This window comes from Chionomys nivalis, chromosome 6 (genome assembly GCF_950005125.1).
Source record: "Chionomys nivalis chromosome 6, mChiNiv1.1, whole genome shotgun sequence".
Lineage (NCBI taxonomy): Eukaryota > Metazoa > Chordata > Mammalia > Rodentia > Cricetidae > Chionomys > Chionomys nivalis.
This window is the reverse complement of record NC_080091.1, coordinates 12,301,437-12,328,112: the sequence shown is the minus strand read 5'-3', so window position 1 is coordinate 12,328,112 and position 26,676 is coordinate 12,301,437. Positions and strand designations below refer to the sequence as shown.

Genomic DNA, 26,676 nt, shown 5'->3' with positions numbered 1-26,676 from the left:
ATTCTCAACAAGACAGGCAGTCGCTCGGGTCATATGGGGCCAGTTTGGAGACCTGTAACCATATGGGCTCTGGTAGCCTCTGGGACAGGAAGGCAGAGGGTGGGCTGACTGGAGGCGGGGTGAGTTTGCACACATCTGTGTGTAGGTATGGATACGCATGTGGAGACCAGAGGTGAACTTCAGGTGTCCACCCCTATCACACTTTGAGACCGTATATGTTCAGACAGGGCTCTCACGGAACCTGGAGCTTCCTGGCTGCCTACCAATCTCAGCAGCAAGCCCTGGGTATCCACTTGTCTGTCTCCAACTCCCCAGAGCTGGGGTTACAGGCAAGCACCGCCATACCCGGCTTTTACATGGGTTCTGGGGATCCAACTCAGGCTCTCGGGCACTTTATCATGAACCTTCTCCCCAGCTCAGTCTGTCGGACATCAACAAATACCACTGTGAGCACCTGACACTATCCTGTCCTGTCTTTTCCACATTGTGGGTCCTTACGGGGATGAGTTCATGGTCGGTGGTTCCCTGGGAAGGGCTTCTCTAACTATAAAGTGAGGACTCTGAACGGCTTCTGTGGGGGTGGGGGCAGTGGCCCTTACCAGAAGGCCCCGGAAAGCCTTCTTCTCCGTGATCCGGTACAGCCCCTCTGACGTCATGATTTTAATATGTTTGACCTCGACGTTATACCTGGAGCAAGGGAGAGGGAAAATCAGATGGCTGAGTCCTGAGTCTGAGGATCTCTCCCATGCCTCTGCCCAGGCTAGAAGCCCCAAGGATGGACTCCTTAGAGGAAGGGGAGCCCTGACATCTAGAGATGGGAACAGTGCTATCCACCCCTTCCGGGTCTCTGCTACTCTAAGCCTTCTGTTCTTCATCTTTTCTGTTTGTTGTTTGTTTTCTCCCTGAGGTAGCTCATCCTGAGTGTCAACCTGACAGGACCCAGAACCACCATAGACAGCCTCTGGGCATGTCTGTGAGGGAGTTAACTGACAGGGCAAGCCCCACCCTGAATGTGGGTGGCAACATCCAAGGGACTGAAGTTCTGAACCAAACAAGAAAAGAGAAAGTGAACCCAGCACTCATCTCTGCGCTGGCTAGTTTTACATCAACTTGGCACACACTAGAGTCATTTTGAAAGAGGGATCGCCAGTTGAGAGAATGCCCTCGCCAGGTTGGCCTGTGCCCCTGCCGCCCCGTGCCCCTGCCACCATGCCTCCCCACAAAAGATGGCAGAATAGGAAGGATGCGAAGAAAAGGGGCTTTGTTATCGTGGTGATTACAGAACAACAAAAATGGAAAGAGACGCTGGGCATGGTGGTGGTGCGCAGCTTTAATCCCAGCACTCCAGAGGCATGTGAATCCCTGAGTTCGAGGCCAGCCTGGTCTACAGAGTGAGTGAGTTCCAGGACAGTAAGTGCTGTACAGAGAAACCTTGTCTCAGGGGCAGGGCGGGGGGACACCTCAAGCAAGGGCTGTTGATGGTTCAATGCATAAAGGGTTTCCACAAGAGTAGCAACGGGAGCTCAATCCCTGAGACCTGCACGGTGGAAGGAGAGACCTGACCCCGCAAACTGTCAAAGACCACCACGTGCAGGCTGTGGCAGGCACACCCTCACACAACACAAATAGATAAATGCACTTTTTAATTTCTTAAAAACACCTGACCTCAGCCTACGGCCTCCACATGTGGACACATGGGTAAATGCCCACATACATGGCCACAATAAATAATGCAAGGAAAAGTCACAGTTCAATGGTGGGACACAAGTCGGTAAAGCATGGAGTCCATGAGACCTAAGCAGCTAGGTTTCATATCCCAAGGACAAACGGTCAGCATATCCATGTGATACCAACATGCCTGTGTTGGTTGCAGAACTCTCAACAACACCCAGGACATAGAATCAACTAAGTAGTCTGTAGATGAAGCAACTATGACAGACACATACAGTGGAATTGATCGAGCCATGGAAAGGATGATATCCTGTCCTTTACAACACGGAGGAAGTGGGGGATGTTATGAAGCGTAACAAGCCAGACACAGGAAGACAAATACCACAGCTAACACACACATCAAAGCTAAAAGTGTTGGCCTCAAATAAGAGGAGAGGCAAAAAAAATGCAAGGGGAGGGGAAAAGAAGAGGGGACAAGGTAAGGGGAAGAAAAAATCTGTAGAATGCAGTAGTTCAATAAAAGGTGCACGCAGACAGATACACTTTCATAAGGTAAAAGCCTAGACATCCTTGGCAAGCCCAGGTCAGAGGAGGCGTGGTCAGAGAGGGAGGAGCCCAGGTCAGAGGAGGCGTGGTCAGAGAGGGGGGGAGCCCAGGTCAGAGGAGGCGTGGTCAGAGAGGGGGAAGCCCAGGTCAGAGGAGGCGTGGGCAGAGAGGGATGAGCCCAGGTCAGAGGAGGCATGGGCAGAGAAGGAGGAGCCCAGGTCAGAGGAGGCGTGAGCAGAGAGGGAGGAGCCCAGGTCAGAGGAGGCATGGCCAAGGCCAGAGAAGGAGGAGCCCAGGTCAGAGGAGGCATGGGCAGAGAAGGAGGAGCCCAGGTCAGAGGGGGCGTGGTCAGAGAGGGAGGAGCCCAGGTCAGAGGGGGCGTGGTCAGAGAGGGAGGCGCCCAGGTCAGAGGAGCATGGGCAGGGAGGGAGAAATTACTTAATGCTGATGGCGAATTCCGCTGTATCTTTCACCCTCTGCCGCACCAGGTAGGTCCCGTCAGAGCGGTTGGTGAGGATGTTCTCAGCTCCTGCTCGTTCCATGGGACCCGCATACCTACAGGGACAGACCTGAGTCAGTCATGCCAAGGGGTGAAGGACTGGGGTGCAGTTCAGGCTTTTGGGGGTCCCTGTTTGCTTTGATGGGCATTTTCCCGAGCTCACACTAGACATTCATCTCTGTAAGCACCAGGGTAGAAACCGAGTGGGGTGTCAGCCTCATATGCAAAGGTTAAGAGAAAGGCCGTCAAGAGGGCTCAGAGGTAAAAGAGCTTGCTGCCAAGCCTCAGGACCTGAGTTCAATCCAGGGAATTTTCTGGATGAAACGAGAACCAACTCCCGCAAGTTGTCTTCTGACCTGCACACAACTACATACACACAAACAAACACACACATACATACACACATCTTCTGACCTGCACACACACACACACACACATACACACAAATGCACACATACATGCACATGCATACATATGTATACACGTACATACACACATGCACAAAAAGTGTAAAGAGAATATTTAAGTAAAGGGAAGCCCCAAAAAGATTAATAGTATTTAATGCAATGTTTTAAAAACCAGAAAAAGTCAACTGAAAAAGGAATGAAGCCAGGGCCACAGTGTGACCTACACCACACTCAGTGTAAGAACCAGACACCAAAGGCCACACAGCATGGGACTCCATGTGGGAAATGTCCACAGCAGGAGGGTCCAGAGACCAAACAGACTCGTGGGTTCTGGGGCTAGTCAGGAGAAATCTGCCTGTAGGAACGGGATTGGGGAGTTGCTAGAAGGTTCTGGAACCAGAGGTGAAGACTTCAGTCTATTCTGAATGCACTAAAAAATACCAAATACCAATGCAAATATAACTATAGCGTGATGTGATTACCTATGTCCTTTCAATGTCTTTATGGCTGTTGTGTTGCCTATGGAGCTGGGCACCAGTCCTCTCCTCTCCCCAGGGACACAAAGGCTAGTTTTGCTCCCTGAACTCAGGTCCCCCAGCTTAGCAGCAAGCCCTTTTATTCACTGAGCTGTTTCACCGGCCATGTCTGTCTCCTTATACAATACATGCTGAAGCATCCATATTTATATGTGTAACTATATGTAAAGTGTATTATGATTATATATGTAGCATGAATAATACAATTACATGTAATGTATAATTTTATATATATATATAACTACATTTTTATATATTGTGGGTGTACATAATGTAACCTATTTCTATATAATCATCACCACCACCACCATCACTGTCATCACTACTCTACCGTCTCTGTCACTCTCACCACAGCTACTATCACCACTATCACATGCAGCACAGTCACACTCTCCTCTCCACCATCACCACCATCAACATGACCAGCAACACCATCATCATCACCACCACCATCATCATCACCATCATTATCACTACATCACCCCTTCATCACCCTTACCATCACCATCACCATCACTACCATCCTCATCATCACCATCACTATCACCATCACCACCATCATCACCCTCACCATGACTACCATCATCACCACCACCATCACCCTCACCATCACCTCTTCATCACCCTTACCATCACCAGCATCACCATCACCACCATCATCACTATCACTACCATCATCACCACCATCATCACCTTCACAATCACCCTCATCATCACTCTCAACATCACTACCATCATCATCACCATCATTATCACCACCATCACTTCTTCATCACCCTCACCATCACCTCTTCATCACCCTTACCATCACCAGCATCATCTGTCCATCATCACCACCATCATCACTATCACTACCATCATCACCACCATCATCACCTTCACAATCACCCTCATCATCACCCTCATCATGACTACCATCATCACCACCACCATCATCACCCTCACCATCACCTCTTCATCACCCTTGCCATCACCAGCATCACCATCACCACCATCATCACCACCACCATCATCACTATCACCATCACCCTTCATCACCCTTACCATCACCATCATCACCACCATCATCATGTCCATCATCACCACCATCACCACCATCATCACCACCACCATCTGACCATCACTGCGACTTTTGTAATGGCCCAGAGTCACCTTCCTTTCCCCTGTCACTCCCCAGCAGCTCTTAGCTCAGGGTAAACTCAGAAGTGCTTGGGATCCAAATAATAAATTAACAATTGTTCTGAAAGCCTCCACATTCAGCCTCAGTTCTCCCTTGACACCCCCCAAACACACACACAAAACCCCATTTTAAAATAAGGAAATGTGATTGTACTTACCAGAGATGCACAGACAGGTCCTGAGGAGGGCCCTGGGAACACAGACAAAAACCCAGACTCAGAGAAGAAGCCCTTACCTGGAAGACTTCAGGGACACCCACTCACATCCACTCCACTAGCATCTGCTGAATGGGTGCCATGTTCCAGGAACTGTGCTATTCATGGGAAAACAACCCCAGGACACAATTGGCTTCCCTCGTATTTATATACCACATATAATACACATTCATTAACCTCACGTCAAATGTGATGGCTACTTTTCCAGCATGACCCAACCTAGAATCACCTGAGAAGACAGTCTCAAGGAGAGACTGTAGATCAAGCTTCCCGTGGATGTGTCTGTGGGAGATTTTCTTCATTGTGTTAACTAATGTAGGAAGCCCAGCCCACTATGGGTGGATCATTCCCAAGGCAGGGATCCTGAACTGTATACAGAGGATAAACTGAGCCGAGTACACAGCCATTTCTCTCTGATCTTGACTGTCAGTGTGATGTGAGCAGCATTTGAAGTTCCTGCCTTGACTTCCCTACAATGATGGGCTGTAACCTGGAATCATAAGCTGATTTCTTCCCCACGTTGCTTTCTGTCATGGTGTTTTATCACAGCAACAGAAATAAAACTAGGACAACTGGGCATGGTATTCATTTCCTTCAATGATGGACAAAAGTCTACATGATATGAGAGATACATAGCATGGCAGGTGTATAGACGCATGCCTAGCATGGCGGGTGTACAGACACGTGCCCAGCATGGTGGGTGTAGAGATGTGTGCCCAGCATGGTGGGTGTATGGACGCATGCCTAGCATGGCGGGTGTATGGACACGTGCCTAGCATGGTGGGTGTATGGACGCAGGTCTAGCATGGTGGATGTACGGACGCAGGCCTAGCATGGCAGGTGTAGAGATGCAGGTCTAGCATGGCGGGTGTATAGATGCATGCCTAGCATAGCGGGTGTATGGACGCATGCCTAGCATGGCGGGTGTATGGACACGTGCCTAGCATGGTGGGTGTACAGACGCAGGTCTAGCATGGCGGGTATACGGACGCAGGCCTAGCATGGCGGGTGTACAGACGCAGGTCTAGCATGGCGGGTGTATAGATGCATGCCTAGCATGGCAGGTGTATAGACGCAGGTCTAGCTCTGGCTAACCTGGAACTCACTTTGTAGACCAGATTGTCCTTGAACTTACAGAGATCCACCTACCTCTACCTCCCAAGTGTTGGGATTAAAGACATGTGCCACCATGCCTGGATAACTCAGAATTATTTAAAAAAAAAAAAAGGAAGGAAGGAAGGAAAGAAGGAAGAGAAAGAAAGAAAGAAAGAAAGAAAGAAAGAAAGAAAGAAAGAAAGAAGAAAGAAAGAAAGAAAGAAAGAAAGAAAGAAAGAAAGAAAGAGAAAACAAAGTTGGTAGGGATGAATGAATCTGAGAAGAATTAGGGGAATGAATGGTGGCTGAATATGATCAGAAGATATTGTACATATGTACGAAATGCTCCAAGAATTGATTTTTAATGGGAAAAAATTAATAATGAGCAGGGAACTGCTGAAGAGGAAATGACAGATCTGCCCATCAGGAGCATGACCAGGACCTGGCTCAGTGCTTAGGAAAGAAGGCAGGGACTGGCCCACCTTCTGGGTCTCTGCCTGTCCCATACAACACCCCAAGAAAAGTGTGGGTTTTCTCACAGAAAAAGCAAGAAGCTTCCACAATTAACAATTGTATGCTGACTCCAAGGTCGCTCAGCAGAGCAGACAAAGCCTTGGTTCGGCAATGTATGACCTGCCGTGGTGGACAGGATGGGTAGGGGCATGACAGACTAATACATGGATGACCCCTGGGGGAATCTCAAGGTGACCTCCCTGGATGGGTCTGTCTGCTAGACCTCTACCTGACCCTTGGCCCTCACAATCCAGAATGAGGCACTCACGTGGACATAGGGGCGTACTCTGTTACAGGGGAACCAGCCGACTTCATTGGTAGCAGTATTTCTTCCCTAGAAAAGCAGGAGGCAAAAGCATGAGCAGAATTAATAGGCATCTATTAGTGTGTGTGTGTGTGTGTGTGTGTGTGTGTGAGAGAGAGAGAGAGAGAGAGAGAGAGAGAGAGAGAGACTACGCACTCACATGCACACATTCACCTTTTCTCCTCTCAATACCCATTGTTTATTCATCTCTCGTGCACCATGAGGACCTGGGGACATGTTTCAGAGGCAGAGGCCCTGCCTGGAATCTCCAAGTGAGGGACTGGGGGCGTGGTCAGGGTCAGAGCCCTTGCCTAGAATCCCTCAGTGAGGGACTAGGGGCGTGGTCAGGGTGGAGCTCTGCCTAGAATCCCTCAGTGAGGGACTAGGGGCATGGTCAGGGTCGGAGCCCTGCCTAGAATCCTCAGTGAGGGACTAGGGGCGTGGTCAGGGTGGAGCTCTGCCTAGAATCCCTCAGTGAGGGGCTATGGTATGGCTCAGCAGATAGGGTTACTTAGCACTCTCGAGGTCCTGAGATCCACCCAAGCACCCCAAGATAAAATATCTAACCCATAGAATCAAAGACATTGTGGTGGCCGTTAGAGCTGCCAGGGAGTTTCAGCTCCCAGGAGGTGGCCATCCCTGTTGCACTGGGACCCACTTCAGAACCTCACGTGGAGCCCTGAGCCTTCCGCGTCACTTGCACTCATCCTTTGCCCCTCCCTCCTACAGCCACCGTTCATACCTCCCACCAGTTGTGCTCAGCCTCTGCCTTAGTGAGCTCCACAATGTCCCCAGGGTTGAGCCGCAAAAAAGTTCCAAAAGCTCCAGGAGGGGGAGGGATCCCATAGTATTCCTGAAACACTTCCATCTTAGGCAGACCTGGAGGGTGGAAGGAGATGGAACAACGTGGTTGATAGAGCACTCAAAGCTGCATCTAAATTGAAGAAGATTGATAACACCAAGTGGTGATGAGGGTGTGGAGAAACTAGAACTCAAGTTGAGCAGCATCTACTCAAGTGTGTCTACCCCAGGCCCCAGCAATCCCACTGCAGTGTACACATTAGGCAATGTACACAGGGTGGACTAGAAGTAGAGCGCCTGCCTAGAATCCCCCAAAGGGGCTGAGGGTGTGGTCAAGGTGGAGCCCCGCCTAGTTCACCCAGTGAGGGACTAGGGGCGTGGTCAGGGAGTGGAGTCCCATCAAGTTCACCCAGTGAGGAGCTGGGGGCGTGGTCAGGGGTGGAGCACCACCTAGTTCACCCAGTGAGCAGCTTGAGATGTGGTCTGCCTCCTCCCACTCCTGGAGTAGCATCCAGCAGCTCCCTCATAGCACTCCGCACACTCACCCAGTTCATTCCTTTTCTTCTCCTGGGCCCTTCGATGTAGCTTGTCCTAGAGGAAGAGAAGGCGGAAGTAGACACCTATTCCCAGCCAGGTGAATCCTTGGCGCTTCACTGTGCTTGTCCAGCCAAGGATGGCGATGCCCACTTCTAGGGTCTCCTGGTTCCTCTCTCATGAGCCTCTATGATTTCCCAAGTACAGAATGAAATTGGATCTTACCTTCTTCATCGTTCCTGAGAAATCTATGGAAGGGAAAAGAACATAGCTCAGAAGAAAATCCCCCAACAGAGAAGCAGCCCACCTCCCTCACATTGGCCTAGAAATACCTTGCCCATGGCGACCACACGGAGGCACTCTCCCCAGACATTCCTTATGTGCAGGTGCCCTGCACCTATGACAGCGATATCCTTGGTAGAATGTGCCTCTGGAGTACAAGAGAGATAAAGAGGGAATCATGGGGTGTTACTGGTACCCTAACCACCAACACGTATCCTTTGAAAGAAAGCAAAGGCCAAGCTTGGTGATGGACACCTGCCATCCCAGCATTGGAAGGATGAAGCAGATAGTGCATCCAAGTCTAGCCTGGGCTACTAAGGCAGACACTATCCAAAAGAAGGATGAGGGGGAAGAGGAGAAGGAAGACAGGTGGAATAAGAGTAATGGACCACAGTAGGGCTTCCCTTCTCTCAAGCAGGTGACTAGCAAAGGCTCCCTCTCTACAGAGGGAAGTCTGAGCAAGCCCCAGGCGCAGGATCTCCCACAAACACACCTGAGTAACATCTGGCAGGCCTTGCAAGAAGTGGTCTCCTCAAAGGAGAACATCTGGAAGTCATGCCCATTGGCTGTGGCATTCTCTGGGTAGATGTTGGAGCTGGAAAGAGAATTTGAAAGCAAAGAACCAATACGTCATCCTGTACACGGACGAAGAGCATTCTAGAGAATAAAAGCATGGCAGTGTATCTGGGCATCCATGCGTGGATGTTTGAGTTGCATCCACATTCAGGCTATTGTGAGTCAAGGTGCTGTGACTATCAACAGGGAGAGGAAGCAGGTGAGCGGGCACCAAAGGCCAGGAGAAGGGTGGAGAGTGATGGTTACAGGGGTACAGGGTCTCCTCTGAGGATGATGAAAGGGTTTTGAGCTAAGAGGTGATAATTACAAGTTTCACAAGTGTTTTTTTTATTCTTTTTTTAATTAAAATTTCCACCTGCTCCCCGTTTCCCATTTCCCTCCCCTCCTCCCAAATATTGCCCCCTCCCCCCACTCCCCTCCCCCTATCCCCACTCCTCTTCTCCACCCCCCACACCATTCCCCCTCCCTCTCGATACTGAAGAGCAGTCCAAATTCTCTGCCCTGCGGGAAGATGAAGGTCTTCTATCTACGTCCAGGAAGGTGAGTGTCTAAAGAGGCTAAGCTCCCACAAAGCCAGTTCATGTCACCGAATTGTAGCTATAAGATGTTTGGGATTTGCTACGTAACTTTCACCACAATAGAATGAAGAGCAGGTAGAGGAGGAGGCAGAGGAAGAGAAGGAGATAAAAAGAGAGAAACAAACGGGAAAGTGGGAATGGAGTGTGAACATGGAGGAAGAACCCGAGGACAGAAGAAGACAGAGTAGAGAATGAAGGAAAAGGCAGAGGAGAAAGACGATGAGACCTTGGTTCTTTGTTTTCGTCCTTTTGTTTTTCGTTTGTTGTTGCCGCTATTGTTCTAGGTTTTTCATTTTTATCTTTTGTTTTTAGTTCATTGTTGATGTTGATTTTGTGGTGTGCAGAGCGAACAAAGCAACAGGAGAGGAGACTCACATGGCCATTTCAAACTGTTCCATCCACTTCTTCTTCAGCTCCCGTGTCTTGAAGAACAGCTCATAGCCCTGGCCGCCTTGATCCTCGATCAGAAGGAACATATGGCTCCACTGTATGTGGGGAGACAGATCTCAGACTGAACCCCACAGAAGGCAGGACTACATCCAACCTGCCCCTCATCCATCAAGGTGATGAACTGCTCTAGCTGCTGGACATACGCATGGGTGTGTACACACAGGCCGTCCAGACCATCCAAACACATCCGCAAGCCCAAAGCTGCACACAGCCTTCTGCAGAAAGACACCAAGTCATTGTTTATGTGTTTATCCTCCAAGTAGAGAGAAGAGAGGAGGAGGGAGAGACAGGAAAGGAAGAGAGAGCTGAGGGAGATTTCAACTCTGTTGTGGAATATTATTTTAACTAGGCAAAAATGTGTTCCATTTGTTTATGCTGCAGAATATTACTCTAACTGTAACGGTGTGTTGCTGCATTTGTTTAGCAAGGTAAGGATGTGTGTTTAATTATGTAAAGATGTGTTGCCTCTGTTTCACCTTGCCTGTCTAAGGCACCTGATTGGTCAATAGAGAGCTGAACACCCAGCACTTGGGAGGCAGAGGCAGGCGGATCTCTGTGAGTTCGAGACCAGCCTGGTCTACAAGAGCTAGTTCCAGGACAGGCTCCAAAACCACAGTGAAACCCTGTCTTGAAAAAACCAAAAAAAAAAAAAAAAAAGAAAAAAAAAAGAAAAAAAATAGAGAGCTGAATGACCAATAGCTAGGCAGGAAAAAGGATAGGCAGGGATGGCAGGAGGAGAGAATAAATAGGAGAAATCTAGACTCGAGAGAAAGAGGGATGAGAGGAAGAAAGGAGAGAACAAGGGAGACACTTGGGGCCAGAAGCCAAGCAGCCATCAGTCAGCCAGAAATAGAACAAGAAAGTTTAAGAGGTAAAAAGCCCTGAGGCAAAACTAGATAAAGAGAAACAGGGTAAGTTGAAAGAGCCAGCTAGAAATAAGCCTAAGACCAAGCATTCAAAACTAATAATAAGTCACTATGTCACGATTTGGGAGCTGACTGGTGGCACCAAAGAAAAGGCCTGGCATACAACTCAAACAAGTCCACACTCTGACCAATGGAATCTTGAATAGCCCACTTCCCTCCCTCCCACACGGGTCACTGTGTGGGACCGGTGCTACTTTCTTTGTAGAATCTGTTTCCTTTTTATCCGCAGTTCCTACAATGTAACTGTGAAGGCAGAGGGACAACACCTGGGCTTATTGCTTTTTTTGTTGTCGATGTTTGTTGTTTGTTTTGTCTTTAGAGGTTTTTGTTTCTAGTTTGTAGTTACTATTGTTTTAGCAGTGTAGAAACTGAGTCCAGGGCCTCCCATAATCACTCAACCACTGAGCTCATCCTATAACTCTTTTTTGCTTTTTTCTTTTGAGATAGGAGCTCACTAAGTTGCCCAGACTGACTTTGAACTCACTTTGTAAACCAGGCAGGCCTTGAACTTGGGTCCTCCAGCCTCAGGCTCCCAAGTAGCTAAGATGACAAGCCTGCAACACCAAAACCATGCCTGCTTCAATCCTACCACCCAGAAGAATGATGCAGATACTGAAGGGTTCGGTGTTGGATTAGGGCAGTGGCTCAGTCCATAAAGTGCTTGGGGACCTGAGCTCAAGCCCCAGAACTTATATTAAAAATATCAGGAGTGGCCAAACAGTGGTGGTGCACGCTCTTGATTTCAGAACTATGGAGGCAGAGGCAGGCAGATCTCTGTGAGTTCGAGGCCAGCCTGGTCTACTGAGAGTGAGTACCAGGATGGCCAGAACTATTACACAGAGAAACCCCATCTCAAAGTACTGTGTGTGTGTGTGGTGTGTGTGTAGTGATGTCTTGTGCTTATAATCCTAGAACTGAGGAAGCAGAGATGGGCGACTCTCTGAGTCTCCCTGGTCAGTCAGTGTGAAGGAAAAAAAAACACAAGAGGTGGTGGATGGCCCCTGAGGAATGACTCCTGAGCTTGCCTCTGGACTCCAACTCACACACAAAATAGAACTTTTAAATGAAAAGATTAAAAAGTAAGTAGTTAGATACTCTCTCTCTCTCACGCACACACAGGCAACCCCAAAGCCAAGCTGCCTGAGCCAGAGTCCTGGTGACAGAGCCCACCTTCTTGTTGTCTCGCTCCCCAGAGGAGTCATCCCGAACTTGGAAGCTGTGCAGGTTCACGGAGGCCTTGAGGTCGTAGGAATCCCCACGGCGCTTACAGATGAGCAGCGCTTTGTCCAACAAGAAGGCATACCTGCAAGCCGCCAGGTCAGGGGCCAGGTCTGACCCCTCCCAACTTCCCTCTCCCGCCCCGCCCCCCATCTTCCGAGCCTCTCCCGTCTTGCGTTGGATTCTCGCCCTGACCTTGACCAACTCAGAGAAGCTCAACAACAGCGCAGCCTAACCTCACCCATGTGATCCAAGTTGGCACAGCCCTGTCCAACCTCGCTCAACCGCACAATGATCGAGGCTCCACGTTAGTTAAGGTGACTCCACCAACCCTTCCATCTATCAGTCGGGCCCCACCCTCTTCTTGATCCAGGCTCCTCTCCAAATCTAGGGACTCTGCCCACACGTCTGTTCAGGAAGCTGGCCCCACCAAGAATCCTTCAAGTATATCTTGACTCTCCTCTCAGCTGTCTATCTAGGCATCTAGCCATGCTCTCTGGCCAGACTTCACCCCAGATCCGTGCTGACCCTACCTACTTGTCTGTCTAAATACCTGGCCTCATATAACCATGGTATCTCTTGCCTTTAATTCCAGCTCTTAGGAGGCTGTGAGTTCAAGGCCAGTCAGGGCTGCATGGTAAGACCGTCTCTCACAAATAAGAGACCCTGGCCCAACACAGGCTCACCTCAAATATGTGTTGACCTCTTGCCCCTGTCTAGAAATCAGGTTCCACTTACTGGCCAAGCATTTACTCACCCTGGACTCAAGTTGACTCCGCTCCACTTTCCACCTAAGCACTGGGCCTGCCCACAATCTCTGCTCCTCCCTTGGTTCGAGTTTGCTCCACCCACCTGTCCGTCTTGGAGCGCCGTTCCACTGAGGCTATCTTGAGCTCGCCATCAATCTTAGGCCTGCCATAGTTGGCCAGAGACTGGTCCTGCACAGTGGGTAGAGTGAGGTTTAAGCATGGATCCCCTGCCCATGGGTCCACACCCTTGGCCCGCCCGGCTCCGCCCCTCACCAGGTTCTCGATGGACAGCTGGAAGTTCGTGATCTGCCGCAGCGTCTCGTTGTCCCTCTTGACCTCATTCACACACTGTGCCAGGTCCTGTGAATGGGACACGGTAAAACAGTCTTTCTTGCCTGCACCCCTGGCCCATTTCCTTCCATGGGCAGTAAAGGATCAACCCCCACCAGGAGGCAGAGAGGTTGCTGCCAGCTTGGGTACCCAGCCAACAGCACCCAGTCCCTCACCCTCATGGCATCCAAAGCCAGTCGTAGGTTCTCCTTTTCCGTAGCATCTTGCGTGTGTTTCACCAGCTCCTGTGTGGAACAAGGAGTTAGATGTCACCTGGGCCTGCACCTAGTCCCCCAAAAAACTTCCAACTGATGCTGACCCATTATCCCCCCCAAAAAAACTTCCAATGAAGCCACTAGGGCTTCCTAGAGACTGGGGCATGACCCAAAAGCTAACCCCTCAAAGTCAGCTCTCCCTATCCTCTAGTCACAGCTTAGGATGCTGTAATGATTTATTTTAATTGTCATGTTGACAGTTGAGAAGAGTCTCAGGGAGAGACTGTCTACACTGGCTTGGCCTGTGTGCGTGTCTGTGACGGACTGTCGTAATTGTCTTCATATAGATGGAAGGTTTTTTGTTCCTTGTGTGCCTCCACTCCCAGGGTTCCAAGTCCTGGACCAGTGTTGGTGCAGAGATTGCTCCAAGCATAAGTGAGGAAGCATCATTTGGTTGCTCCGCCCTTGACTGTGGACATGGTCAGCTGCTTCCAGTTCCTGCCTTGACTTCCCAAGATGGTGGACTATTACTTGGAAAGTGAGCCAACTAAGCACTTTCTCCCTTAAGAATGTTTTTGTCGGGCACTTTTAACTGAGCAAGAGAAAGGAGTTTAGAAAAGCATCCAGCCACAGCCAGGGACCCCGCCTTGTGCTGGCACCTGGAGGAGGAGGTGGTACTTCAGCACCCGCTGCATGGGTACCATGAGCAGATCCCGCAGGGTGAATCGGCCGTTGTTAGCTCTTTGAGAACATTCCTGGCAGGGCAGAAAACAGGAGCATCATAGGAACCAGTTGGATGCAGGGGGGCAAGGGAGGAGGGGAGGCAGAGGAGGGGGAGGAGGGGAGGCAGGGAGGCAGGGGAGGGGGAGAGGCAGCAGAGAGGGGGAAGGGCAGCAGGGGAGAGGCACACACACCACAGATCAAATGACTCCATCTGTAAAGTGCTTGCCTTACCAACACGAGGAACTGAATTCCATCCCCAGAACCAACCCACAGTGAAAACAAATAAATAAGCTGGGTGTGTTGGTGCAGGCGGGTGTGAGCTCAGCACTGAGAAAGCAGAGACAGGTTGGCCCCTGGTGCTCACCCAAGACCAGTCTAACAAAATGAGCAAGCCTCAGGTCCCAGTGAGAGACCCTGTCTGAAAAACAAGGCCCAGGGGCTGGTGAGATGGCTCAGCAGGTAAAGAGGTTGCCACCAAACCTGAAATCTGAGTCCGGTCCCCGGAACCCTCACAGACACACTCTGGCACGAGCACACGGAGAGAGCAAATCAATAAGGAATCAATAAGGAATACATAAATGTAAAAGAGGAACTGAAGAGATGGCTTGGCGGTTAAGGGCACCGGCTGCTCTGGTAGAGGACTTGGGTTCGATTCTCAGCACCCACACAGAGACTCAACTATCTGTGACTCCAGTTCCAAGAGGTCTGATGCCGCCTTCCGGCATCCACAGGCACTGGCGGAAAGAGGTACACGTGAACATACGTGCAGGCAAAACTCACACATACATAAACTAAAATAAGTTAAATCAGAAAGAAGGTGGAATGTGGCAGAGGAAGCTACCCAGTGCTGACTTTTGGCCACTACATGAGCATATGCACACACACACACACACGCACACACACGCACACACACATATACACGCCCGCGCGTGCGCACTTTGATAGATCTACATTTGAGTAGCTTTCTATTCCCATGCCTTTCACCACAGTCCACCCAGAGCGCAGCATCTCCCAAGAAGGGAATAAGGACAGGGGATGGCGTGAGCTGACAGAGGCTTCCTGTGCTGGACTTAGCCAATGTGTGAGGGAGAGGACCCATGGGCCACACTGCCTGGCATCAGGGCTTTCCCAGAATCACGGTCTCAGGGTAAACTTGGGGTACCACGGATGTTCAGGGTCAACTCAAAATCAGAGCTCACTGTGAGGTCAGAGCTGGGTTCATGGTCAAGACTGGTCATCCCAAAGTCAAGGCTCTACTGGGGTACAGGCTCAGAGTTGTGGGTCATGTCCTCCCTGATCTCTTTTTTCTGCATGGCCTCTGGATGCAGCTCCCTTCAATGACCCCAGGGCTGGGGAGTGGTTCAGTTGGAAAAAAGCTTACCGTGCAAATATAAAAGACCCGAGTTCAAATGCCCAGCACCCACGTGAAGAGCCACATATGTCTAACTCTAGCACTGGGGCAGGGGATGTTAGTAGGGGGGCAGAGACAGACAGACACTCGGTGCTCACTGACCTGGAAGTCTGGTCAATCAGTGAACTTCAGGCTCAGTTAGAGACCATGTCTCAAAATATAAGATGGGGAGCTATGATGGAGAACACCAGGCACCAACCTCTGGCCTCCAAACACACACACACACACACACATACACACACACACACACATCAGGCATGGTGGTGACCACTTTTAATTCCAGCTCTGGGAAAGTAGAGACACACAGGTTTCTGGGGCTCCCTGGCCAGGCTAGTCTACTAGGTGAGTTCAAGAGCAGTGAGAGACCCTGTCTCAAAAACCAGGGTGGGTGGTAAGAGCCAGAGCTGTCTTGACATCCATGCACACGCGCGCGCACGCGCACACACACACACACGCATGAATGGACAGACACATATACATGTGCACACCCCAAGCACAAAGGATTGTAAACTGTGCAACGTGGGCCCAACTCCTTCTGTCCCGTGCTCCCCGAGACCCATAGAGCAGAGTGGGGGAAGCCTCAAGGGTGGCACAGCCCCACCTCCAGCTTCATCTGCACATCCTCCCTCGCTGTGGCCACTTGATCCAAGCGCTTGCTGGCTGACTCCACCTGACTGCAATAACGGCCATAAACAAGGAACCTGCGGGCCAGGGTGGGACACCACAGAAGGGTGATTATAAGGTCAGGGAATCTAAGCGCCCATTCTGGCCTCTTCCATCCAAATGCATAACCCCGAGCCACAGTTTCCCCATCTCTAACACGGGCCTGGCAACAGTACCTCCCAGAGGGTTACTATGACAGTAAACCAGAGTGCAGCTGAGGCTCTGACCAAACTGTTACAGTCTGTGGTCAACGGTTGTTAACGTCACAGTTATAAGCACCTACTGTGTGTCAGTCCCTGTGCTAAGGACCTTACTCAGTGCTTTATCTGATCCTCACTGTAACCCTGGACACGCAGATTCACAGATGAGGGAACTCAGAAGAAGTAAAAATACCAAGAGCTGGGAAAGCCAGCTGGGGGCGTGGTCAGGGTAGAGCCCCTGTCTGTTATCCCCCAGTGAGGGGCTGGGGTCCTGGAATCCCCCATAACCTGGATTCACTCAACCTCCATCCCTCACTCAATGAAGAACCCTGCCCAGTGTTCCCACTCGGGCATGGCTGTGACCTTCAGGGTCTGGTCAGCCACGTCTCACCTCTCCTTATACTTGATGAAGACTTGGTACAGCATTGTTGCTCCTGGGGCGGCCAGGGCATCCTTCAGCTCCCTCAGGAAGTGGGTGTGCACAGAGAGCAGTTCCTGCCCCAAGGGAAAGAGGAAGGAAGAGATGGGGCTGAAGCCTGCGCACAGACACAGAGTGACAGGAGAGGAGAGAGTGGCACACACGCCCCAGGGCAGGTTACAGCCAGAGACTATCTCCTGGGAAAGAGGCAAAGAGGTCTGGGGACCTGCCGGCTCACCTCCATGTTAACGAAGATGGTCTCCATGTCTTGAGGCTTGAGGAATCGCTGTAAGGGCTTCATGAAGTGCTGAGGAGAGTCACAGAAGGTAAGAGAAAGAGGATCCTCCATCCAGCTCACCCAGGGGGACAGAAAAAAGGACAAGGCAGGGGACACACAAACAGCAAGGGGTTGAGAGACAGACACAGACAAGAAAGACAGAAACAGCAAGGAAGAAAAAGACAAAGAAACAGAGAGAGGGAGAGAAGGAGACAGAAACAGAGATGGTTCAGAAAGACACAGACACCCACATAGAGATAGAAATGAGGCAGAGGGAGAGAGGGAGAGAGAGAGAGAGAGAGAGAGAGAGAGAGAGAGAGGAGCAGAAACAGAGAATTAGAGAATGAGACACACACTGGGGGGAGGGGGGAGCAAAAGAAAAAAAATAGTGGGGCACGCCTTTAATCCCAGCACTCGGGAGGCAGAGGCAGGGTGAGTTCGAGGCCAGCCTGGTCTACAAGAGCTAGTTTCAGGACAGGAACCAAAAAGCTACAGAGAAACCCTGTCTCGAAAAATCCAAAAAAAAGAAAAGAAAAGAGAAAAAAGAAAAAAAATAGACAGAAAGAGACAGACCAAAGAAATGGAGACCCAGACATGATGCCACACGCCTGCTCAATCACGAGCAGGCTCTGACACAGTGGAGGGACCCCAAGGATGTTGTGCTAGGAGACAGAACCAGACACACAAAGGCCACACAGTGTGGGGCTCTCGACAGGAAATGTCCAGAACAGGAAAACCCAGAGACAGAAGGTGGATTCGTGGGTCCTGGGGGTTGGGAAGAATGGAAAATCGAAAGTTAACAGCTGAGATATAAAATGTGAGGCACCGACTGCCCATGGCTGGATTTGACACATGACCGAGAGGGCTGTTCAGTGTATTTATCCCCCTCTACTAACCTGGGATTTTAACAATGGAGCCAGGTACGGTGGCACATGCTTGTCAGAGTTTGAGGGCAGCCTGGGCTTTGGGAAAGACAGGGAGGAGACATCCCTGGCAGGGACCATGGGTGCAGCGTACCTGATGGATGGAGCCCAGCGTGTCCGTATACTTCTCCTCGGTCTGCTGGATCTCCCGCAAGCAGCAGCAGCGTTTGTCGTACTCAGTCATCTTGGGCTGTGGACAGGGGTGACGGAGGTGGATGGAGCGCTCTACAGGTGTGCTGGCCCTGTCCACCTGCCCAGCCCTTCCCGGGCCCACGCACCGGCGTAGGCACAGACTCCAATCGCATGAGGTCCTCATAGATCTCACCCCCCTCTGCCTCCTCGTTCTCCACGCAGTCATAAAGGTCCTCATCTTCCTCTGCGGTGTCACTGGGGGAAAGATTCAGGCCATGTCCACAAGCCAAGGACACATCAGATCCCTTCAGAGTCAAGGCTAAATCCGTGATGCCCCCAAGCCTTTAAATCTGTCCCCAGGACAGATCCGTGTTCCCCCAGACTCCAGGACAAATCTGTGTCCCCTCAGACCCTAGGACAGATCCATGACCCCTAGGACCCTAAGTCAGATACGTGTCACTCAAACCCTGGGGCAGATCCATGTCCCCTCAGACACTGGAACAGATCCATGTCCCCTCAGGCTCCAATCTCCACTGTGTCCTGCGCACATCAGGCCTCAATACTCACTCGATCTGGTCTGAAAGGCCACTGTAAATATCCTCGTCGCCCACGGTGCTGTCGTCCGTCGGGAAGGGCCTAGGAGACAGAAAGGCATGAGCAGACCAGGGGGACAACAGGCAGGAGCTTCAGGGAGGCCCCAGACCCACAGTCCTGACTGCTACTCACATGATTCCTTTGTTCTGGGCGATGGGGGTCCATGACAGGGCAGACAGGGTGTAGATGACCTGCGGAGAGGACACAGCTGCTCAGAATCCCTTTTCATGCCCCCTCTCAGGCTCCCAGCTGACCCTTGAGACTTTGAGGAGCATAGTTCAACCTCTCCCCTACACCACCAGTAAAGCCTCTCTCTCCACGTGATCACTCCGGCAGGGCAAGGCAATAGCTTGTTACATAGGAGGAACTGGGGATCAGAGAGGCAGAACCACTTAGCCGAGGCCACACAGCAAGCAGGTGGGCAGATCCTTGAACTCATCCCACAGGCCCCAAGCCCATGCTTCAGGCAGCATCCTTGAAGGCCCACCTGGCAATGCTACCAGTGCCCGCAATAACCTACGGGCACACACACATGCATATGCACACGTCAAGTAATAATGGAAAGAGATTGAGGCCAATCTCTGGGCACTGGGAATCCAACTCACCTTTCCAAAGTCCTGTACATCAAAGAGGTCAAAGGCCTCAAAGAGTTCACTGCGCTTGAGGCCGAACTTCTCACAGCAAGTAGACAGGAAGGTCCGGATGTTCTTAAGACAAAGGAACTGTAGGGAAGAGAAATGAGGATAAAACACACCATGAGCTGTGCACACACAGACAGACAGACAGACACACACACACACACGCAGGGGCAATGTGGGAACTATATATAAAAATAAATACGTATGTAAATAAAGCAGGGCCAGTAGAATGGCTCAGCAGGTGGAGGTGCCCACTGTGCAGTCCAGAGGCCCGAGCTCCAGAGCCCACATGGAAAGGAGAGAACGGATCCACAAAGTCGTCCTTTGCCCTCCACACGTGTGCTGTGGTACATGCGTGTACAGCCACACCCACAGTGACAATGATGATGATAAGCAAAACTATGCTGGCCTTAACTTCATATGTAACCCCGTCTAGCACTGAACTTAACTTACATGTGCAACCCCGCCTAGGACTGAACTTACATGTGCAACCCCGCCTAGCACTGAACTTACATGTGTAACCCCGCCTAGGACTGAACTTACATGTGTAACCCCGGCTATCAGTGAACTTACATGTGTAACCCCGCCTAGCACTGAACTTACATGTGTAACCCTGGCTAGCACTGAACTTACATGTGTAACCCCGCCTAGCACTGAACTTACATGTGTAACCCCGCCTAGCACTGAACTTACATGTGTAACCCCGGCTAGCACTGAACTTACATGTGTAACCCCGGCTAGCACTGAACTTACATGTGTAACCCCGCCTAGCACTGAACTTACATGTGTAACCCCGGCTAGCACTGAACTTACATGTGTAACCCCGGCTAGCAGTGGATTTACATATCCTCCTGCCTCCAGGTAGTAATGAGTGCCTAAGTGAGTCACCCACACCCAGCTAGGACATGTTATATTTTTATCCCATATATTTGGGTGTGAGCAAGTGAGAACACTTGGTGGAATCGGTTCCCCCCTTTCACCATGTGGGTCCAGGGCATCAAACGCAGATCATCAGGCTTGGTGGCAAGCACCTTTGCCCCGGAGCCCTCTCTCTGGGCCCTAAACATGTTGTTTTTAAGATAAGATAATGTTTGCAGAAATCCTAGATCACGCGCGAGGTGATGGAACTTATCGGCAGCTGCAGCAGGGAGGGTGGAGATCGGCTCCAAGAACCACAGAGGAGGGACACATTCGTTATCTCGGTAAGGATGTGGGTGGCAGACGGGTTTGCAGTAACGAGAAGTGATTGTGTGGAGAACCCAAAGACTTGAGCATCATGTAGGAAAATTACTCTGTGCTGAGAACAAGAGACTGCTGTCCGGGCCTCAATGACACATCTATATTAACGCCATCCCAACAGAGGCTCAGGAACGCTATTCAGGGGGGACAGAAAGACCACGAGAGCCAGACGACAGAAGGGACGTCTGACGGGTGTGACAAGCGTCTCTTGGGAACTGACAGCAGTTGTAGGTGCCTGTATGGGATCAAGTCAGCCCGACCCCAGAACAGACTGGGAGGCCCCACCCCTGAGAATCACACTTTACCGATGGTATGGTCGTTGGTGGGGTTCCCAAGCTCCAGTGAATATGTCACACATGGGAGGAAGTGTACTGGATGTGATTCAGAAGGAGCAGGAGGGGTGGATGGAGGTGTGACTACAGCTCAATGTATCCATGTTTAAAATCCTCAAGAGTTGGGGAAACAACCTGGATGCCCCTCAACTGAAGAATGGGTACGGAAATGTGGTACATTTACACAATGGAGTACTGCTCGGTAGTTAAAAAATAATAATGATAATGACATCTTGAAATTTGCCAGCAAATAGATGGAGCTAGAAAAAAAACAATACTGAGTGAGGTAACCCAGACCCAGAAAGACAAATATCCTATGTACTCACTCATAAGTGGCTTTCAGACATAAAGCAAAGAAAAACCAGCCTACAGTTTACAACCCCAGAGAACCTAGACAACAAAGAAGACCCTAAGAGAGACATACATGGATCTCCTAGGAAGGAGAAAAAGAAAAGATCTCCTGAGTAAATTGTAAGCTTGGGGGCAGGGGGAGGGTGGGTTGAGTGAGAGAAGGAAGGGAGGGGAGGAAAATGTATAGCTCAATTTAAAACAATAGAAAAAGAATCGGGACTGCAGAGATGCTCAGTGGCTAAGAGCACTCGTTGCTCTTGTAGAGGACCAGCACCCACAGGATAGCTCACAACCATCTGCCCAGCTGCAGGGAACTTGGTGTCCTTCATGGGCACCCAGCAGGCTCAAGACACACAGACAGACAGACAAGACACTTAATCACATGAAACAAAGCAAATCGTTTTGATATCAAAAATAAAGTGGTTTTGGGAGGAGGGGAGGGAAATGGGAAACGGGGAGCAGGTGGAAATTTTAATTAAAAAAGAATAAAAATTAAAAAAAATAAAAAAATAAAGTGGTATTTGCCAATATTTCTTTTTCTCTTAATATTAATTTTTGCTTTATTCTTGAGAATTCATACACACATACAATGAAATATGATTGTGTCCACCTTGTCAGTGGGACATCTCCAAACCACCCCCAACATGGCCCTCATACAGCTTCATGTCCTTTTTGTTTTTTAAGGTCCTCTATGTTCAATTTATGTGCCCATATGGGCGTGGTTGTGGGGCATTCGCAGGAAGGTGAGAAACCCACCAGTGACCACACTCCCAGCAAAGAATGATTCTTCACCCCCAGAAACTGTGCGGCATCGACAGCTCCTCAGAGAGGGTGGATAGCACTGGCCGCCCACCCATCTCTGCTGGCTTGGCCTTGAGCAGGGACCCACAGCTGTGGCCAGGTCATGAGGAATACGACTGTCATGCCCAGAAGACAGACATCACACATCCCTCTCTGGCTCTCACATTCTTCCCCCTCCTCTTCTGAGATGTTCCCTGAGCTTTGGATGGGGGAGGACGTGTTTCAACAATTTCCAAGATTGAGCTATAAACTCAATGCAAATTTCTACTAAAATTTTTTTTTAGTTATCACACTTGGCACATGACTCATAAGATTGTGCAGAAAACCATAGCACTATCAACACTAAGCAAGATGTTCTGACAATGGCAAATTCACGTGGGGCTGCTGGCCTTTTGCAAGACACTAAAAATATCAGAAATGTTACATGTGTGTGCAGGTGTCCTATGTGTGCAGGTGTGCATGTGTGTGTACATGTGCATGTGTGTGCACATGTGCATGTGTGTGCAGGTGTCCTGTGTGTATAGGTGTACTGTGTATGTATGTGTGTGCAGGTGTACTGTGTGTGCATGTGTGCAAGTGTGTGCAGGTGTACTGTGTGTGCAGGTGTCCTGTGTGTGCAGGTGTGTGCAGGTGTGCATGTATGTGCAGGTGTCCTGTGTGTACAGGTGTACTGTGTGTGCATGTGTGTGCAGGTGTACTGTGTGTGCATGTGTGTGCAGGTGTACTGTGTGTGCAGGTGTACTTGTGTGCAGGTGTTCTGTGTGTGCAGGTGTACTGTGTGTGCAGGTGTCCTGTGTGTGCAGGTGTGTGCAGGTGTACTGTGTGTGCATGTGTGTGCAGGTGTACTGTGTGTGCATGTGTCCTCTGTGTGCAGGTGTCCTGTGTGTGTAGGTGTACTGTGTGTACATATGTGTGCAGGTGTACTGTGTGTGCATGTGTCCTCTGTGTGCAGGTGTCCTGTGTGTGTAGGTGTACTGTGTGTGCATATGTGTGCAGGTGTACTATGTGTGCAGGTGTGTGCAGGTGTCCTCTGTGTGCAGGTGTACTGTGTGTGCAGGTGTTCTGTGTGTGCAGGTGTACTGTGTGTGCATGTGTCCTGTGTGTGCAGGTGTCTTGTGTGTGCATATGTGTGCAGGTGTACTGTGTGTGCATGTGTGTGCAGGTGTCCTGTGTGTGCAGGTGTACTGTGTGTGCATGTGTGCAGGTGTGTGCAGGTGTCCTGTGTGTGCAGGTGTACTGTGTGTGCAGGTGTTCTGTGTGTGCGGGTGTACTGTGTGTGCAGGTGTCCTGTGTGTGCATGTGTGTGCAGGTGTACTGTGTGTGCATGTGTATGCATGTGTACTGTGTGCGCATGTGTGTGCAGGTGTTCTGTGTGTGCATGTGTACTGTGTGTGCATGTGTACTGTGTGTGCAGGTGTCCTGTGTGTGTAGGTGTACTGTGTGTGCATGTGTGTGCAGGTGTACTGTGTGTGCAGGTGTGCATGTGTGTTCAGGTGTCCTGTGTGTGCAGGTGTACTGTGTGTGCAGGTGTCCTGTGTGTGTAGGTGTACTGTGTGTACATGTGTGTGCAGATGTCCTGTGTGTGCAGGTGTCCTGTGTGTGCATGTGTGCATGTGTGTGCACGTGTGCATGTGTGTGCAGGTGTCCTCTGTATGCAGGTGTTCTGTGTGTGCAGGTGTCCTGTGTGTGCAGGTGTCCTGTGTGTGCAGGTGTACTGTGTGTGCAGGTATGCATGTGTGTGCAGGTGTCCTGTGTTTGCAGGTGTACTGTGTTTGCAGGTGTCCTATGTGTGTAGGTGTACTGTGTGTGCATGTGTGTGCAGGTGTCCTGTGTGTGCAGGTGTCCTGTGTGTGCATGTGTGTGCAGGTGTACTCTGTGTGCAGGTGTGCATGTGTGTGCAGGTGTCCTGTGTGTGCAGGTGTCCTGTGTGTGCATGTGTGTGCAGGTGGTACTGTGTGTGCAAGTAGAGGGCAGTTTGACACTGCCTTCCTTGTTCATGCCCCAGTTTCTCTACTGAAGCAGAGTCTCTCTGTATGCCACAGCTCTCTAGCTGGCTGACTCCGCCTCCCAGTGCTGGGGGATTACAGGTACATTCCCGGCTTTCCACACGGGTCCTGGGGATCCAATCTCACGTCCTCACACTTTACCCACTACCTCTTCTGTCCTCAAAAGTTATCATCATAAATCTACAGTGATTCCAACAGTGTGATAATGGCTGCCAGGCTCCAAGATGGTCATAATGGTGCCCAGTTCCAAGTGATCATAGAAACTGCAGTAATCCCTCCTGTATCCCATGCCATGACGAAGCAAATGGCCTTGTGTGTCTAAGAATATTAGTGAAAGTAGCGATAAGGGACTCTTCAAGAGTGGGCACGGTGGCCTTGTGGGTTCTCTTTGACTTCTTGCATCATTTGACCACAGCCATGTTGAAAGGCTATTCAATCAGTGCTGTGGAGGAGATCTGAGGTTCTGCACGGCTGAATCACCTGGGAAGTGGACCGTTACATGACAACGCCTCAGTCGACATTTGACTGTGGCCTCACAAGAAACCTCAAGGGTGAACTGCCCAGCAGCAGAGCCACTTCAGAACTCCTGGCCCAAAGAGCCTACAGGAACAGTACTATCAAGCCGTGGAAGTAACTGTCACACACAGATAAGCAGGTAAGTGGAGACGAGACGTGTGCAGGGGAGAGCTATGTCTACGTCATCTTGTGATTCGGTGATAAGACCAGGCGAAGAGCTTGACGAAGGGTGAGCCCTCAGCATCAGGAAATTATTGTCATTGTCATCACAGTTAGGAACATCATCACCACCACCATCACCATCATCATTACCGTCATCACCACCACCACCATCATCACTATCACTGTCATCAGCATCAGCCATCACCATCACCACCACCATCACCACTACCATCAAAACCAGCACCATAATCACCATCATCATCACCACCACCATCACCACCAAAACCAGCTCCATAATCACCATCAGCACCGTCATCATTATTACCCTCATCATTTCCATCATTACCATTGCCACCATCCTCATCATCATGACCACCCCCGTCAGTGTCACCATCACCACCACCACCATCACCATCAATACCAGCGCCATCATCACCATCACCATCACCATCATCATTACCATTATCACCACCATCATCACTATCATCAGCATCATCCATGGCCATCACCATCACCATCAATACCAGCACCATCATTACCATCATCATTACCTCCGTTGTTTGCTATCACCAACACTGTCACCATTTCCATCATCATCATCACAAGCATCACCATGATTGGTGTGCACAGCTCTGCCACCATCAGCCTACTGTCTCTACTAATGGACACATGGTATTGGTCACACCATGTCACACTGGTCTGTCCTGATGGTGGAATCTCAGTAAATGCACCATTCATCATGAAGGCAGAGTTCAGGTCTCAGCAACCGTTGCTCCCCAGCTCCTGGCCTGTGTGGCATCAGTGTAAAATGACAGCAGGAATGGATGTGGGCCATTAACTCACTGCAAACCTATGGAGTAACTAGTAAAGCTAAACCCAGTTGCTCTTTGCCTAGAGAAGTCTAAACTTTCCTCTGTTTAGTATTTGCATGTGTACATGTATTTGCTTGTGTGCGTGTGTGTTGGTTCAGGTATGCATGTATGGAAGTTGGAAGACAACCTCAGTGTTGCTGCTTGACGGATACCGTCGTGCTTGAGTCAGAATTTCTCTGTTGTTCCGTGCCTGTGAGCCTCCAGGGTCTCCCCTGTTTCCACCTCCCATCTCACCCCAGGGCTGCCTCACGTCCTTTTGACTTTCCACTGAGTTCTAGGAAGCAGGCTCCAGCCTGCTCACTTCCTTGGCAACTGCTTTCCTCCATGAGCCCTTCTTCCTGTTTGTAAGACAGGTTCTCACGTAGCCCAGGATGGCCTCAAATTCATGGCATAGCCAAGGATGGGGATGTGGTCCTGATCATCTTGCCTCCACCTCTTGGTATGCTGGGGATGAAGGAGTGCACCCCCAGGTTAGGTTTTCGTGGTGCCGTGAGTGGTACCCAAGACCCCCATGCATGCCAGAGAAGTGTTCAATCCACTGAGCCACTCAAGGACTTGCTCTTAGATTTGGAAAACTAAGACCTGGTACTGAGAGAGAAGTTATGTTAAAGGGGGGGGGTCTCCTGAGGACCCTACCCTACCTCCCTGGGGAGCTAACGGCTTCTGAGGAAGAGAGAAAAATTTTCTTCGGCAACATAACTGCTGGGATGCGGCCCTCACCCCCAACTCGTCAGAAACACTGACGCAACTCCCTGGACCACTAAAAACAAAGATTTCAAAGTATAAGCAGGACT

General features: G+C 50.3%; 1 protein-coding gene across 1 annotated transcript in view; it reads right to left on the bottom strand.

Annotated features, from left to right (window-relative positions):
* Positions 1-26,676, bottom strand: part of Vav1 (vav guanine nucleotide exchange factor 1) — a 46,181-nt gene that overhangs the window by 8,162 nt on the left and 11,343 nt on the right. The window contains exons 2-24 of the mRNA XM_057771521.1: positions 19,571-19,687; positions 19,098-19,156; positions 18,939-19,007; positions 18,518-18,626; positions 18,334-18,429; positions 17,278-17,346; positions 17,013-17,116; positions 16,360-16,459; positions 14,284-14,379; positions 13,586-13,654; positions 13,353-13,439; positions 13,183-13,268; positions 12,283-12,415; positions 10,112-10,221; positions 9,076-9,177; positions 8,633-8,730; positions 8,526-8,548; positions 8,312-8,357; positions 7,708-7,844; positions 6,930-6,995; positions 4,997-5,028; positions 2,656-2,772; positions 600-687 (exon numbers count right to left, since the gene is read on the bottom strand). Coding sequence (XP_057627504.1) covers positions 600-687; positions 2,656-2,772; positions 4,997-5,028; positions 6,930-6,995; positions 7,708-7,844; positions 8,312-8,357; positions 8,526-8,548; positions 8,633-8,730; positions 9,076-9,177; positions 10,112-10,221; positions 12,283-12,415; positions 13,183-13,268; positions 13,353-13,439; positions 13,586-13,654; positions 14,284-14,379; positions 16,360-16,459; positions 17,013-17,116; positions 17,278-17,346; positions 18,334-18,429; positions 18,518-18,626; positions 18,939-19,007; positions 19,098-19,156; positions 19,571-19,687 — 2,013 coding nt within the window. The remainder of the gene's footprint in view (positions 1-599; positions 688-2,655; positions 2,773-4,996; positions 5,029-6,929; positions 6,996-7,707; positions 7,845-8,311; positions 8,358-8,525; positions 8,549-8,632; positions 8,731-9,075; positions 9,178-10,111; positions 10,222-12,282; positions 12,416-13,182; positions 13,269-13,352; positions 13,440-13,585; positions 13,655-14,283; positions 14,380-16,359; positions 16,460-17,012; positions 17,117-17,277; positions 17,347-18,333; positions 18,430-18,517; positions 18,627-18,938; positions 19,008-19,097; positions 19,157-19,570; positions 19,688-26,676) is intronic.